At 39.7% G+C, this 18,129-nt stretch overlaps 1 protein-coding gene across 3 annotated transcripts in view; it reads left to right on the forward strand.

The window, feature by feature from the left end:
• The window catches only part of shtn1 (shootin 1), a 35,737-nt gene that overhangs the window by 14,116 nt on the left and 3,492 nt on the right, over positions 1-18,129 (forward strand). For 2 of the 3 annotated variants that reach the window (XM_054599610.1, XM_054599611.1), the window contains exons 4-12: positions 430-524; positions 6,900-7,071; positions 9,809-9,891; positions 10,958-11,039; positions 11,330-11,424; positions 11,566-11,712; positions 12,820-12,973; positions 13,221-13,338; positions 14,629-14,711. In XM_054599610.1, coding sequence (XP_054455585.1) covers positions 430-524; positions 6,900-7,071; positions 9,809-9,891; positions 10,958-11,039; positions 11,330-11,424; positions 11,566-11,712; positions 12,820-12,973; positions 13,221-13,338; positions 14,629-14,711 — 1,029 coding nt within the window. The remainder of the gene's footprint in view (positions 1-429; positions 525-6,899; positions 7,072-9,808; positions 9,892-10,957; positions 11,040-11,329; positions 11,425-11,565; positions 11,713-12,819; positions 12,974-13,220; positions 13,339-14,628; positions 14,712-18,129) is intronic. The other variant, XM_054599613.1, reaches the window with a different exon arrangement.

The following is an 18,129-nucleotide window of genomic DNA, read 5'->3' on the forward strand; positions in this document are numbered from 1 at the left end:
TAGTCTTAACTCATGGGAACTAAAGCAGGATTATAGTTTTTATGGGTGTCTTTAGGCAACTCAGATCTCTTGGTTAAGTTTGGGAAAAGATCATGGTGTTAATTGAATAATACAATTGTAAGCATTGAATTATAGCAACAGAAAAGACTTCACAATGTGTTTGGCGAAAAAATTCTTAGCATATGAACATCATTTCTAGGAAACAATATATCCATATACGTATATTGTATGTCTCGGTGGACGTGTCTCACAGTATGTCAGGACCAAGGTTTTAGATTGGACTTCATTCCTCTCATGAATTACCTGTCCTCTGAAACACCCTGTCTAGGGACCAAAGTCATTTAGTGCTTTCCAGCAAGTTATAAAATATAGGCAAAAAGGGTATGGTGTGGTATCTTTATTTTCTCTTTAATTCTCTTTTTTTCTTAGTTTCTCAGATGGTCATTGAAGAGGTCAATGTTATTCAGCAGAACCTGGAGCTCGAGAGGACATGTAGAGAAAGTGCTGAAGCCCTGGCCTCCAAGGTACACTTTAACTGTCGACAGTACTGCTCAGTAACATAACCAGTGGTCCTTCACACCACCTGTTTCTTCCTGTTACTTATATTTCCTAAGTAAGCCTGGATTCAAGTTGAAAGTCCAATCAAACAAGCTCACAATCAAGATAATTGTCTCATTAAATTAAAACAAGAGAGGAATAATGTTATCGGAAATGTAGGATCTGTTTATTTAGAACAGGTTTGGCTGAATAATAATAATTCTGCAGCATCAAATCAGATATTTAAAACACGCTGGTCAGTGTATTCCAGGAGCCGTCATTTTGACACGTTCAATTTGTACGTTGCAATCAAAAGCACTCTGTGGTCCTCCACTTCTGCTCCTGTCCCCATATGTTTGTGTCTAAAATTGCATTGGATTCTTTTGATTCAGAGCACACTTTTTGGGAGTCCTTGCTAAAATGTGAGTTGTGATTGAGAGTGGGGGAGCCTGGCACATAGTGATTTTGCAGCCCGTTGGTGTCAAGCTTATCACTGTAATCATTTCTCATTCAATTTCTGGACAAAAGCCCTCACAGTCCACCTGGTTGGACCAGATTGTTGGCCAGTGGGAAGCTGAGGGAGAATTATGGTGAAGGTCGACTTTTAGGCCTTTTTCCTACCGCTCCCCGGCCTTCAGTCCTTCTCTTTCCCTTAGGTTGTTTGTCACCCTCGTCTTACTGGGGTGGCACAAATGACCAAAAGGTATCTGGGTCAGCTGGCTCTGAGATTACTGTGTTTGAAAAACTGTATCATTTGACTTTCAAGACACTCCCAGTACCTGCTAAACCTTGACACTCACAAATAAATAAATGTCACCACTGCTATTACTAATCAACTATTCTGCAAGGGGATTTTCTAGATGTTTCTATAGTTTATTTTCTGCATTGACACTTATGCAGTGCTCGTTGAAAGCTCGTCTGTTCAGAACGGGCTGAACGTTTGGTCTGTGGTGTTGCTGCTCATACAAACAACTTCACACTCATCCCTGCTCTTCTTCTGGTCCTCAGCAACACACCTGACATGACATAGATGAGGCACACACACACACACACACACACACACACACACACACACACACACACACACACACACACACACACACACACACACACACACACACACACACACACATCAAGGCTCCTCACGGTCAGGAACACCATTGAAATACACTCCGGTTCAGGAAAACACACCGGGGGCAGACTTTACTGCTAGTTTACCTGAACCAACTTAAAGGGCCCCAAACTGTTCGAGATTTATTGGGATGTTTATATATGAAAAATACTGAAACTCTTTTTCCCTTGAAATAACTTACAAAGGGCCCCCAAAGCACGTTCAAAATATACAACTCAACTGAATACTACTGTGTACTTCTACTTCAGCGTTATTATAGTATAATTCAAAATTTGCCTCTACAATTGCATTATGTACAAGACTTGTAATATAACTTGAATGTAGTAGTATGTCTCTGTATATAATAAGGTCTGTGAGAAGTGTAACAAGGAATGTCATGGCTAACTTGTTTTTTGATACCTTAGCACGCCAGGCCGTTGCAGTATCATGAAACTGACTTAATCTTGACTAAAACAAAAACAAAAAAAGCTTAATTCAACTTTAAACCAACTATAATTTTCAGTAAGACTCAAAGACTAAAACTACATTTTAAATTTCTTTAGTTAAAATGAACACTGTTCCCTGAAATGGGAGAAAAACATGGTTTTAATATAAATGATTACGGAAAAGGGGAATGGTGCAGTGATTTAGCAGATGTTCATCTATCTGGCTTGTTTTGTGGCCATTGTTCCAAAATAAATATTCCCACAGACTTCTTCTTAAACTAAAACAGGAGACTGGTGAGTGCATTAGAATTAGTTAGATTTGAGATGGATGTTATACAGGATTCAACATGTCTTGGACAGTGAAACAGTGCTTAAGTGAGAGACGGACAGCAAAAACAAACCGCTGTGCATGGACAAATCTGATTACACAGATTTCAAACCTCAAACAGACTCCACCAAATATGCAGCACGTTTGTCATGTGCAGGTTTGGAATTTTGCAAAGTGAATGTTTTGCAACTTGCGACACAGAATCAACCAAACTTGAAATGCGGGAGGGAAATTACTTTGTTTCACATTTATTTTCCTACTGACTTCAGAAAAGACATAATGTATCAGGCTGTGTCCACCACACAGGGCCGCTAAGAGGCAGGAATAAAGTAGCCCACTCCTCAGACAGCAAGAATGAATCTATTTGTTCTTAAGATATACCGGCTAAAAGCTTGCTTCGTGCCAGTCTAAGTGACTACTCTCTTTCAAGCCTTATTTGATATCTTTGGTCTTTTCTGCTCGCTGCTTCGTTCCTCCTCTTCTTCATTCATATAAAACAGTGTCCATAACTAGACACACCCCATGCCTGAGCTGCTAATATAGCAGGGAGTATGAGCACTCACTGTGTGTGTGTGTGTGTGTGTGTGTGTGTGTGTGTGTGTGTGTGTGTGTGTGTGTGTGTGTGTGTGTGTGTGTGTGTGTGTGTGTGTGTGTGTGTGTGTGTGTGTGTGTGTGTGTGTGTGTGTGTGTGTTGATTAGCCATATCTGAGAATATATCCATACATCAACTATTCACCTACTTTAGTTAAAAGCAACACATTCATTCGCCATGAATCCAAATGCTGTGAATAGAACAAGGTTGGACATAAGTGACATTACCTTTTTAAACAGTGTTGACCTTTCAATAGCATTTCAGCTGTATTGTAAAGTCATAATTCTTCCACTCTGAGGTTGTTAACATCAGTTTATTACTCATTTACATTTAAATCCAAACCAAAAATACATAAGGAGTTGTTCCCAGAGGAGGACAGACAAATTGAACTGTATTCATTTCTTTGCATTTAAAAGGCATCTGGAGGGAGTTAGCAGTTTACCACATGTCAATCAGAATTCTGATGCTTAATGTTTTTTGTGTTGATGTGTCATCAAAGGTAAGATTAAGGTGAGGCTTTGTAAAGGAGACCCATAGAAGGTGCAAGCCTCATGCTAGGTCCGCCATGATTTATTGGAGTTTGTCATTTGATCTGTAAATCCCTCACAAATTGTAGATTAATATAAAAATAATGTGAATCCCTATTATGTGTTATTGATTGCATGTGTCGAGGGCATGGCAAAAAGAAATTGCCCCAAACTGCTCCCACCAGGATGCCGTTTCTTTTATGGCTGGCCTCTCTCTCTCTCTCTCTCTCTCTTGCTTTGTCTTCTCTTCAGGCAATTTTCTTCCTTCAGAACACATCCAGAAACATGCATAATTTGCATCCATCTCCTTCTCATAGGCTTCATTCGTGATTTACTTAGCAATGTTCTCCAAATGGCCGTACTGAAGATTGAAGTTTTAGAAAGGGATTGGCCTTTGTGGCAGTTTAGTATGTATCCGTCATGTAGAATTTGCAAATAATTTCAAAAGTAGACGCCACTAAGAATACGAGTTAGAAGTGATAATCGCACAGAAAAAACCTGATGCATAGAAATGCAAGATGCAAATTCATGTGACATCGAAGCACTGTGATTACATATAAAAGGAGAGATATTCACTGCTTCTGCTTCTCTTCTGATGTCTGCTTTTTCACACCTTATCATTGCTTTCGCATGCGTCCCGCCATTATGACTGATTGCAGGGCCAAAGAAAAGAAGAAATCAACAACATCTCATTTGCTTCCTCATTTCTGTGCCTGTTTTCCACTTGCTTAATACAAAGCACGCTCGTATCTCTACGCAGGTTTGAGAAACGAAGGTGCTGTAAGATGCAGGCGCTGTCACTTTTTGTTGGATTCATGTCATCTTTTAGGGAATACGTGCTGAGTATGCCATAAATTGTATGTTGTTCATGTAGCTGCACAATGTAATCTTGTGAGTGTATTCACTCCCTTCAGTGAAACTATCTACACTCCAGTGTTATTGTCATGGCTGTGTTGTTGGGCGAATGATCTGTGAAATTATTTTCCATTCAAATCTTTGAAAAGTTTAGTGTTACTGCTTGTTTGTACGTCCTTCCCTGCATAATCATGTCCAACAGAGTTTAGACGGGGGTATAACATGAGAAAACTGTTGATCCCTATCTTTAGGTGATTCATTTTGTTAATGTGTTCAACCATCCTCTTTGTTCCTATCGCCTCCATGTAGTTTCAAGATTGTAAAATTCCAGACTTTAATATAATGAATTAAATACTATATTTAATTTATACAGTCGGTGTGCAAAATACCCATAAGCAATCTACCTAGTGCTCCAGTGTCCCATGCTGTAGTCTTAAAACTCCATTCATAATATAGGACTGCAGATTTAATAGATGCAAGACAAGATAATCAACTAGATTAAACATGCGTGGCACACACATCACAACGTGTTTGGCTGTACAACCTTTCACCTAATGCACAGCAGGTCCAGCAGAGATTTGAAACACATTCTATAACCTTAAAAAAGAAATGGGCACCAGAGGCCTGATGGCAAAGCAGAAAACAATTCCACTGCTTCTCAGGTTGGTCTGGGAAAGGTCAGGTTTTCTAAACCAGTGGTTCTCAACCTTTTTTCAGTGATGTACCCCCTAACCAGCGCAAAGCATTTTTGGTTGAAAAAAAGATGTAATACACAGCGCTGTGCCATCAGTGTCTGATTTATTAAACTGTCAACACTGACGATTGCATTGTTGCATTGAATTCAGTTTATGAACTTACACTTGTATTTTATTGAATATTTATTAAATAACAATTTTTAAAGGATTTTTGAATGGATGCTAATTTAAATATATATTTTTTAAATCTCACGTACTCCCTGGAGTGCCTTCACGTACCCCCAGGGGTACACGTACCCCCATTTGAGAACCACTGTTCTAAACTATACTGAATTTGCATTTTGGACCATTTGCAACATTGGAACCAGGAACAACCAGGTGTTCAATGGTCATATATGAGACAAATACACCAAGACCTTTATTCTATCCATGTTTGTGGATAATTCAATTCAATTTATTTGTATAGCCTAAAATCAGAAACTTGCATCAGAGTGCTTTTCACACACTGTATCCAATAGATGTTATAGAATTATAATTGTACAATAACTACCATATACTATTTCATAAAAAGATATGTGTGTGTGTGTGTAACCTTTAAAATACTGAATGTGTTCATTTTTCCCTTTCTTTATTCAATACTCCGAATACAGATGTGTTTTTTTTACTCCAATTCACACACTGGGTTTGTCTCAGTGCATGAATTGGAATAATACTTTTTGCCTCCTTTCATGGCTTGTTTAAGCAGGAACAACATTTTGGAACCAGCACAACCTTGTGCACCTGCATCTGTTAGGCAGCAGTGCTGAATGATAAGTTACAGTACGCAGCTGGACAGAAATGCATGTGAACATACTGCACTGGTGAGTTGAGTCCCACTTGAAGCTCAAGTGTTCTTTGGATAAAAAAGAAAAGTCCTTTGGAAAGAGAAAATCGCAAGACGCACACCTTCCTTCCTTTTGTTTGGTTCTAATAGTAAGTTGTTTATGGTGCCAGGATATAGAAGTTAGTTCAGCATGTCTGGAGCTTACATTTATCACTTTTTAAATGGAGTTAATGCTTTTAGTGCTTCATGCAGTAGTTGAAGACTTGTATTTGATTCTTTTTGTATGATTAAGTAAAATGAGTGAGATCATTGCCCCAAAATTGGCTCTCACAAGCCATATGATATATTGTGCTTTGGGACTTGTATTAAAACTCTGCTGGTACTTTATAGCAAAAGAGATTTAACATTTTATTTTTCAGGTTATGTTGACAACATATGAAAAAAAAAATAATTCTGTATGCATGGACACGTATAATGATTGGCCACGCCCCCCAACATCGCCGTAAGCAGCAATACCAGGACCAAAGCAATATCTTGTTCCGTACGCTGCTCTAGTCTGATTTCCTCACCTTCCTCTTTCACATGCAGGCTCATTAGAAAATACCACCCATGGCTACAGGACTGCCTTTGCAAAGATGCACCAAATTGTTTTCACAAACAAATCAGAGCAGAATGGGCTTTTTTTTTTTGGAGGGATGCTTAAAGAGACAAAATATTCCAGACAGAGGGTGAATACAGAAATATTCAGACAGAGAACAAGAGAAAAAGAATGGCTTCTTTGAAAATTTAAGCAGTTATACATGTTTAAGTAGAAACTCACAAGTTTGAACCTGGAAATGAGAAACCTGGAAATGATTATCCCATTTAATAGATTGCCACAGAGTGCCATTGATCTGTGATATGCATGATATTCTTGAATGTATTGAGCATTGACAATCACATGTGTATGTCCTTTTATGTTTCTCTTTGTGCCTCCTCACTGTAGTTGAACCGTCAGAACCGTTCTCTGAAGAGGAAGAGCATGATGCTGCTGCCCTACCTCAGCCCAGAGACCGTCACTGAGATCAACCTTGATGATGAAGAGGAGGAGGAGAGTGAAGAGCTACATGCAACCAGTAAGGTCTGCCTCTCTCCCCAGTGCCAGACCACCATCTCAGGTACAAGATGTCTCCAACTGCTCTTATAGGGATTTATATGTCACATAAGCACCAGCAAGTCACCATAGCTCGAGCCACATAGAAACGGCAAACATCAGAATCAGGATCAGAAATCAGAAATGGTTTATTGCCAAGTACGTTACACATACAAGGAATTTGGCTGGGTGATTGGTGCATAACATAAACAGAGTGCAATAGTACAAGACTTAATTTAAAATATAAAATATTAAAATGAACGATAAATGATGGTAAACAAGCAAACAAATAAGAATACTTTAACACAAGTATGTTATATTTCAGACATGGTATTTTACAGGAGTGATATAAAAACAGCTATGTAATGTATCCTGCGACGTACACCTAAAAAAGTCCCTTCTTCTAAACTACACATTCATAGCAGAGACCCTCTCTTAACAACTTTAGGCTCTGACGTCCTGTGTTACAGTTGGATGTGTGACCCTCCTATCCACCACCCACTGTACATACTCTGTCACTTGGTTCATTTGTCAACCCAAATGTTGGGCCTTCGACCTTCTTCTGATAAATACATGAATTTGTCCTAATAAAATTCTAAGGAAAAACATCATTGATAACTAAGTCCATCAATAGAGAGCTGCAGGGATGATGTATTTATGTAGGCCAACCAGAGTTTTCCCTCCACAAAAACCCAATGGGATTCTTCCATTAGAATCTGTACTAATGCAGAAAATAATGTTTATGATATTGACATGTTTTGTTCAGCATGAAAATCCTCACAATTATCGCTTTTATGATTTCTGAAGCTAGAATACAATCATCATAAGTAAAAAGCTAACATAAGACTATAAAGGAACCACACCGTGGTCACATGACTTCACGTCACCACCACTAGCTAAAGGAGGACTAGTGTTTCTAGTGATGATGTTAAATTGTCTCTTTAAGAGACTTGTTAGTAACTGTCTTTTTTCTCTCCAGCTTGCATTAACCACAGACCTTATTTCAGACCTCAAACCAAAACACAGTAAGAAAACACACTGACTTTGAGGCAAAGGAACCTGACTTGCAAAAGTGTTTCCTGGTTTTAGGACTCATCCCTTCAGCAGTATATATCCATCAATGAGCAGGATTCTTTGCTCTGATTTGAATTATTTGGTCATTTTTAGTGCAATGCTTCCACTATGTCTATATTTAAAATAATTATGTATTCATTTATAATTTCAATCAAAGTATATGCTCTACATGCTCAATGTACCAAACTGCAGATATCTACAATATGGTGAGCCAAAAAGTGTATACTAGTCATTTGTAAACTGCTAAACTCTGCATCACATATGCATAATGAAAGTCAGCAATACATGGGGTCTGTTCAGTGAGTCTTTAAGTGACTAAAGTACAGCACTAGTTAACTACTTCCACCTGCCTCTGGGAAATGTCATGGTGGACCAGTAATTATACCACAGGTGATAATGGATTATACTCCATGATGCTACTCCCATCATGTTATTAAAGGCTCAAGGCATTACAAAGGAGAGATAATCATGCCATTTGCAAATGATATACTCTGATGTAGAACATATACCGAAACCCGTCGACTTGCTCAAAGACTGTTGGCTTATTTCATTGTACATTCACAATTGCATGTTAATGGACAGCTGGTCAACTCACTTCCTGCCAGAGAACACAGAGGATACTCTCACCCTTCAAGTTTACTCTATTATCAAACTAGTGCAGTGTTTGCTGGTATGTGTGTTCAGAACGGGATGAGTGTCAATAAGAGTTGATAGATTTACTTCCGGACTCCTTCTTCTACCACTGCCAATACCAACATTCAAAGTTGGAGAGAGGCTGAAAAGTGAAGCAGGACGGGGTCAAATCACCTAAAAACACTGAAACCCCAGCTGGTGAGAAGCAGAACAGATTCCTTGTTTTATAGTTACATAAAGATCTCAACAGATGATCAAAGAACATCTGTTGTCATTTCTTAGCTGAGGCCATCACAGGTGGGGTCCTGCCATCGTCAATACTGTTCATCTGTCCAGATATTTCGCATTTCCATTTAATGTGAGAATGTTATCCTTCAGAATACTTGTCCTACTCAGCAAAGGGCATTCCACCCCCACCCTCCTCCTAAAAAAATGTATGAGGGTGCTAAGCACCCTCATAAATGTCCCAGTCTGGTCCTGCTGTTTGTTTACTTGTTCACTTTTTTACCATATTTTATTGTATATTTTCATATTTATATTTTTTTGTTATGCCTTTAGTATTGCACTGTTTTATTATTTACTGTACGCACCAATTAGTGACCTAGCCAAATTCCTTGTATGTATCTAGGGACTTGGCAATAAACAGCTTCTGATTGTGATAGTGATTCTGATTGTGTGAGCTGCTTTGTAGTAACAGATTTAAACTCCAATTCTTCTAATTTCAAAGATTTCAGGTCAAATGTGTTTTTCTCAAATTCCCTGTGCAAAGAAATTTATTTTATGCAGCCAACACATGAAGCAATAGTAAAACAGTCTGATAGTGAAGCTTCTTTTTATTACACAGTAAATCCATAGCCATTACAGTCACATTGACCTTGGCTGGAAACACGGATTCATAAAGAAACGGGTTTACCGTGTAGTTTGATAGATTTGATCAGGTGACAACAATGATCCCCAGGGGAACTTTAATGCAAACACACTGAATATGATAAACAACCATTGGTGTGTCTAAGGAAGAACAGTGTTTAACACAGCTTTGATTCTCTCTGTTTCAGAGCTACAATGTAAGATGGAGAAACATCAAGCAGAAATTGAACTTGAGGCAGTGAGAGAACAACTGAGGGAAACCAGAGAGGACGTAGGTTTAAGATTGTTCGTTTTGTGAAGCACTTTTTCTGTCACTAAGATGCCAAAAACAATGTTTTTTTGCTCGTGATGAATTAATGTCAACAGCAAGGCTATCAAATTGTTGAGACTTGTTACTTAGAGAAGGTCCTCCTCTTCATTTGGGGACGTTTTTTAGTCCTGCACCTGTAGCCAACTTAGTTTGGATGTTTTGCACACTATCTACCTTTTTTACTCATCCAGCATCAAACTACTAAAAGGCCCCAATGTATGCTGAATGCCAATGGTTCCATTAAGGATGTGGGCCCACCTGAACCCCAGTGACGCCTATCTCCCCTCCGGCAGAGTTGACCTACTCCAGCTTCGTGGTTTTCTTATCTGGTTTCCTCTTGTGTTGCCTACCACTCACTGATGGCTCCCAGCACTGTGCTGGTTTCAGTATCTGTATGTCAACAAATAGATGCAGACAGAATCTAAAATGCTCTACCTCATATCTCCTTCGTCCGCGTCTCTCTCCTTTTCCTCTTCCACTTCCCACTTGACATTGGGCCACCAATCAGAAGGACAAATCACCATGAGACCATGATAGTTTTCTCTCTGGAGAAGTTTGTGTGGATTCTGCACTACATTGCCAGACTGTCAGTATGTAACTGTAGGTTTGGAGAACACCACTGATGACAGTATGACAGTCTTTTCTTTTCAAACCTCCCAGTTTACATGCGTTTCCTCAATGGAGCTGAATTGTCATGCTTTTTAAAAGACTATACCCCTTTAGTACAAGTCATGCATACTTTGCTTACGTACTAGCCACATTACATGGCATACCTGTATAGTACCTGTATTTTGTGTGTTTTCCTCCCTAACAACCAGCTGCTGGTTCCATAATTCATTTAATAAAGAAATAACACTGTTGTTTTTGTCCAACAGCCTCAGGAATGAGAAACAAGTGACTGCAAATGTCCTTTGTAAAAACCTTGTTTGTCATCTCCATTTTAACAATGAGAGTGATTACTATAAAACAGAACTCATACCATTCTCTGTATTGTTTTTCTCTACTCTCTTCCTCCTTACGTTTGCAGCTGCTTAAAGAGAAACACAATAACACTGTTTTAATGGCTGAGACAGCGCATCAAAAACAACTCCTGGGCAAATATAACAGAGGTTAGTGTGTGTCTGTGTGTGTGTGTGTGTGTGTGTGTGTGTGTGTGTGTGTGTGTGTGTGTGTGTGTGTGTGAATGTGTGTGTGTGTGTGTGTGTGTGTGTGTGTGTGTGTGTGTGTGTGTGTGTGTGTGTGTGTGTGTGTGTGTGTGTGTGTGTGTGTGTGTGTGAGTTGGGGGGTATCACTAATAACCATGAGCATGGTCTTATTTGCTTATAAATATTGTGTAGACTACATTTAGTACTTTACTGGTAAAAGGCATGAATGACTCAACGTGGAAATCTTTGTCCAGTGTCTACGTTTGCTGTGGAGGAGTACGAGGCCTTACAGGACACCTTGAAGCTGGAGAGGGACCTGAGGACAGAGGCAGAGGGCTTTGCCAGAACGGTGAGCTCTTTTTACAGTAGCCTTCCATTGCTCTCTTTACTGTGTGTATGATGATTTTCACTATGCTGTTTGGTCGCTTGTAACAACGTGTCCTTCATGACTGCCTTCAATATGGGGAAATATCCATTTTCCTTTACTCAGATGGTGGTTGAGCAAATTAAGCTGAAGAGACAGAGTCAGATCCTGATGCAGAGCTCCTCGCCCAGTCAAGCTCTACAGGAGGCCCTCAGCCAGGTCACCAGACTGACCCAGGATCTGGAGACACAGAGGCTGGAGCACCAGAACCAGGTCTGTGTGCACAAAATCTGCACAAAGATTTCACTTCAATTTATTAATGTAGCACCAAATCATAACTACAATAAAGTGATCTGGAGAGGCTTTTCATATAGCGAAATACTCAACCCAACATTCCCTCATGAGCAAGATCTGGGTGACGGTGGCAAGAAAAAAATAAAATGAAAAAACAGGCTTTTGTATGTGGTGACCATGACCACAAAGCTCCCTGGGCTCATTCATGACTTCAGCCTGTTGGTGTTAAATGAATCTGTTTTGTTGTTACTGCTTGCTAATTCATTCTGCAGCTTGGACATGTCTGATTACCATGTAAGAAGAATACTCTTTTTCATCTTTTGAACTGGAAATAACACATTATGCAAAACAAAACAAAACAAACTTCAGCACCAGATCACAGTTGACCAAAATCATTTGTACACAATTTAATTCATGCTTCACTCATTAGAAACACAAACATAGCTCAAATAGAAGAAAATGATTACATATATAACTCCTTCCTGTTGTTTACACCTGTAGTGCCTCTGATTGTTATGCATCAAAACAAGTATTAATAGCTGGTTAATTATATAGGCGGGAGATGCCTGGTGAATGATCACAGGCCTTGACAGTAAAAACCTGGGGACCATGACCTGCCAGATAAATAATTAAAAGCAGCAGCAGCGTAGCCTCCAGCGTCCTCCCACCTCCTCTGGCACCGATGGCAGCAATTAGAGCTGAGTGGGATCACTGATCTCTCATGGTGCCGGGTGGAGGTGAGCCATACCCTTCATTTGAGGAACAATTAAAACACTGGTTAAGGAACGGGGGTTGTGTGTGTGTGTGTGTGTGGGGGGGGGGGGACTGAATGTCAACTGGCAGCTACCCAATGCTACTTATCAGAAATCATTACCGCAGGAGCTCCAGCCACCACGGCCAACACAATGATGCAGAGCTCAATACGCGACCATTTATCACATCATTTCTTTATCACATTATTTCCTTCTTATTTCTTTCTTTATATTTACAGTTTGTTCATGTTGAAAATGAGCTAGTTCAGGATCAAAAGCATACAGGCCCGTGTCGGTGAACAATGAGTGAGTGTTGTGGTTCATACATTGTCAGATGAAGCAGATGGAGGACAGGCTGCAGAGCTGTGAGGCTCAGAGGGAGCTGATGGCATTGAGGCGTAAACTGGAGCTTGTGGAAGAGGAGAAGAGGGAGTACAGCGACAATTGCTCCAAGGCTGAACTGCAGGTCAAGGATCTGCGGTTTACAGGTGAGGACATATTTGGAACTGTTAGGACAGGACGCACTGTGGAGCATCATGCTGTACGCTGTACGACAGTGCAATAAAAGAGCTCCGTACACTGTGTGTAGGCTACAACAATGCCAGCAGGCAACAAGCCACATTAGATTCACAGTATGACCATGAGATTCTGGAACACCATTAGTTTTTCTTCAGAGTTTCCGTTTCTGCTCAGGCTGCTGTTTTTGTGTTTCTTCTGTAACTGGATGTGTTTCAGTTGAGGAGCTCCAGAAGAAGCTGCAGGCAGTTACCAACCCGCCCCCAGCTCTAGCGCCTCCTCCTCCCCCACCACCTCCACCTCCTCCAGCCCCAGCTCCGGCCTCCAACCCACTCAGGTCTGATCACACACAAAACGTTCTGTACATCATCAGTCAGGCAAATCCTTTTACTTTGATAAAGTATTTTCTCCCAGATTACATTTGTTTTTGAAATTTCACAACTAAGGTTCTAATCTGTGTGGACAACCAAGCACAGGACTTTCACCCAGGAGGACCAAACAAACACACACACACACACACACACACACACACACACACACACACACACACACACACACACACACACACACACACACACACGCACACACGCACACACACACACACAAACACACACACACACACCACACACACAAATACACAATTTATGTAATTTATGTACATAACATAAATTAATTAAGCTGCGTGACAAACAATAATTCTAACCCAAACCATGATCTTTTACTAAACCTAAAAAGATTCACAACATTAATCTCGTGTTTAAAACTGCAAAAGTAATCTATGAGGAAGTATGTTTACCTTGAACCGTAATTGAGAGTGAACAATGGAGTGATTTTGGACAAAGCCATTACAGATAATGGATGGATGGATGCTTTTTATCATTGTACTGCTGAGTCTTGTTTTATTTTATGAATGGATAGATTTTATTCATAAAATAAAACAAGACTCACCCATACAATGATTAATACATCCATCCGTAAATACGTAAATACATCCATATATATATCCGTCCGTATATATATATATATATATATATATATATATATATATATATATATATATATATATATATATATATAAAAGTGAAAAACTGTTGATGAATATGAAGGAAACCTTTATTTGTTCCTGAAAGCCTTTCAAAAAAGTTGGTTGATACAGTGAGCAAATAGAAATAGAACTTTTGGAATGCTGTGAAAGTAGCTGTCTAAATAACAACCATCCATCCATCCATTTTCCGTAACCTGCTTATCCAGTTAAGGGTCGCAGGGTGCTGGAGCCGATCTCAGCTGTCAATGGGTGAAGGCAGGGTTCACCCTGGACAGGTCTCCAGTCTGTCACAGGGCTGACATATAGAGACAAACAACCATTCACACTCACATCCACACCTACGGGCAATTTAGAGTCATCAATGAACCTAAGCTGCATGTCTTTGGACTGTGGGAGGAAGCCGGAGAACCCGGAGAGAACCCACGCTGACACAGGGAGAACATGCAAACTCCACACAGAAGGTTGTCTGGCCCGGGAATTGAGCCCGGGCCCCTCTTGCTGTGAGGCGACAGTGCTAACCACTACACCACCGTGCAGCCTAAATAACAACCAGTTGATCTTTATTTGTGCCTCCCACTGTAGTTCTCTGTTGTCATTGATCCGAAAGAGAAGAGACATCAGTACTGACATCCCACTGGTGGTCCAGGATTCAGCCAAGACTCCAGGTACACATTAAACATCCACACAATGTGCATTATATCATGCAGGTCTATGTTTGTTTTGCTTAAGTATAATGCACCAGTATTCATACAATATATTCAATTAAAGGTGCACTGTGTAATACCTGGCCACCTGCTCCAAAGAAATAGGGGGCAGCCCTTCACCTCCACTACTGGCTCTTAACAAAATCGCATCAACATCTAGCTTTACACACATTAGTTATAGAAAAAAGTACAGCAGGGCAAGAATCCACAAAATTTAAACAAACTGCTGAAACTCTGAGAATGAAACTGCTATTTTACCACCTTCACGTGTGGCTTAGGCTTATAGTTTACGTTAGCCATCTGTGTGCCACTAACCAGGACTGCTTGGTCCTAGTACACCTTGATAGTTTGGTGGAGTGCTAGGTCTTACCTATGTGACAGAGGAAACAGAAAATTTGCTTATCCGTCATGGAGTCTGGGAAGTCCCCAAGGATGGGAAACTCAGCACTTTGGCTCACTGCTGACTGTTAACTTCATCTGTCTCCAGGAGACACCACACGATCTACTCCCAGCCAAGTAGTCTAATGGCGGATGGGAGGACGAGATAGACAAGCCCTCTGGGCAGCTCTACTTCCTCGTAGTAGCAGATTGGACGCTACAGTAACTAGCTATCATCTCTCGAGGTACAAGTGGTATTACAAGACAGGACGGGCGGGGGCTAGCTGGTTAGCATGCTTATTTCAGTACATATCTCTGCAACATATTACATAGACGTCTTTGACATAACGTCAATTCTCTACACATTTCATATTCTGTTGGCAAAGTTGATTTGATGCATGTTTTAACACAAAAATTCTGGCCAGATCTTACACATTGTATCTCTAAAGCTTAAGTACCAGCAGTTAAGAGTTGTATTGTCATTACCGTAACTATATCTACGACAGCACAAACACAAAGCAGCTCCTGAAAAATTTGAGACATAGCAATCAATGCTTTTCAACCTGTTTGGCAAATACGCATGTTTTAAACATGTTGGTAAAATGAGGATAAAATGGAAAAACAAAATGTAAAGTCGGAAGAGAAAGAAGTAATTAAAGAATTAACAGAAGAAGAACCCTGTTAAATAAAGACCAACAATTCCCCTGCACACGTGGCTGAAGTTTTTTTCTTAAAAGCGGGGCGTGATACTAAGAGAGCTAGACAGGTATGGATTGCCATTTAAGCCAATATTAAATAAATAATTACATTTGCCTATGAAATAAATAAATATGCTTATGGGAATAGAATTGGTCAACCCACAGAACCTTTTGAAACTCCGTGACTAACTTTGGGGTTGCTTGGATCATTTACATCTACAAACTGGGATGGATCTGTTTAATAGTACTTAAACCAGCTAAGTGCGGTTCCTTTAATGCCAATTAGATGCTCCAGTCTCTGTAATAAGATTTGATGGTCAATGGTATCGAATGCAGCACTAAGGTCTAGCAATACAAGTACAAGTCCTTTGTCTGATGCATTAGTCATTGGTAATTTTCACCAGTGCTGTCTCTGTGCTATGATGCACTCTAAATCCTGACTGAAAATCCTCAAATAAACTATTGTTATGTTATGTTATGATCTAAGATCCTCGAGAAAGCAGTCGCAAATCAGCTGTGTGACTTTACTGACCCTAACCCTAGTTAGGGTCAGTAAAGTCACACAGCTGATTTGCGACTGCTTTCTCGAGGATCTTAGAGAGGAAGGGAGGTTAGATATAGGTCTATAGTTAGATATAGGTCTATAGTTAGATATAGGTCTATAGTTAGCCAACACCTCTGGATCAGGAATGGGTTTCTTAAGAGGTTTAATTACAGCTAGTTTGAAGGCCTGTGGTACGTGGCCCGTTAGTAAAGACAGATTGATAATTTCTAATAAAGAATTGCTAACTAAAGGTAAAACTTCCTTAAGCAGCCTAGTCGGAATCGGGAGACAGGTGGAAGGTTTAGACTTAGAAATAGTTAAAGTCAATTGTTGAAGGTCGATGGGTGAAAAGCCATCTAAATATATTTCAGGTTGTACAGCTGTTTCTAAGGTTCCTGTATTTGAGGATAGATCAGTACTAGTTGAGGGCAGTAGATTATTAATTTTGTCTCTAATAGTTAGAATCTTATCATTAAAGAAGTTCATGAAGTCACTACTACTGAGGTTTATAGGAATACACGGCTCAACAGAGCTGTGACTCTCTGTCAGCCTGGCTACAGTGCTGAAGAGAACCCTGGGGTTGTTCTTATTTAAATCTATTAATGCTGAATAATAGGCTGCTCTAGCATTACGGAGTGCCTTCTTATATTTTTTAAGACTGTCTCGCCAGACTAACCGTGATTCTTCCACATTGGTGGAACGCCATATCCTTTCATGTTTTGGCAATGTTTGCTTTAATTCGTGGGTTTGAGGGTTATACCATGGAGCAAACGTTCGTTTTATTATCTTCTTTTTTAGAGGAGCTATAGAGTCTAGTTTTACATATGACATATTGTTGATTTATACGCTTGAGGCTTTGGCAAAGGGAGTAAAGGGGATCGTCCTCAACTGCACCCTGAAAATGCTTAGGATTGGTTAAATGTCAGGTCAAATTTGTACCTGCATGTGTATGACCATTGTTATCAAGTTTGTCTGTTTTGTATAATCATATACACTATAATTTAAAAGGGGTGCAGGAGTAGGGGGACTGAGGAGAACTGTAGATTGCCGTTTTTGTGCAAATTAAAAATTACTTGATTTGTATACAAATATTCAATTTCAATAAATCTTTTGTATTGACTCTTTTGTATTCCTAGTGAAGCAAGTGGTGCATTCGAAATTTCAACTCAAATCTCCATCATTGGCCCATTAGGTCAACATGATAAATTCTTCAATTTTTGCAAACAAAAGGGAAGCCTTGACAGGAGCAGGTAGATCGTCCATGTTGGTTGAACAGGCTATACTGTGTCCTCATTTCCTTAAATGAATATAAGAGTCCTGAATTGATCGCTTCGCACCTGGTATTTGTTGGAATCGCATACAGGGATGAATACGTGCCACCCAAGGATCTTCTACTCTGACACCTGAATAATAGTCTTGTTTGAGCATTTTGTAGGAAAATATTTCACTATTACTTATAATTTTTATCTTGACATTTTAAAGACATCTTCTGACAATAGTTCCATTGTGTATGCCGTTGAATGTTCTCTGTTAGAAAATTAAATATTCATATTTTTGCCAATGGGCTGTATTGTTGCAGAATTATATTTTTTGTTCCTATCTTTTGTGAACCTGATAAACCCTCTTATACTCACAGAAAGTTGGATGGAAATTGCTGAATAGTGTTAGAATAATTTTGGTAACCTCACATACTAGGGAGGCTGTAAACTCTAAATGTTCGCTTTAATTACTACAAAATTAGTGGCAACAGCAATAATTG

This window comes from Anoplopoma fimbria, chromosome 6 (assembly GCF_027596085.1).
Source record: "Anoplopoma fimbria isolate UVic2021 breed Golden Eagle Sablefish chromosome 6, Afim_UVic_2022, whole genome shotgun sequence".
In the NCBI taxonomy this organism is placed as follows: domain Eukaryota; kingdom Metazoa; phylum Chordata; class Actinopteri; order Perciformes; family Anoplopomatidae; genus Anoplopoma; species Anoplopoma fimbria.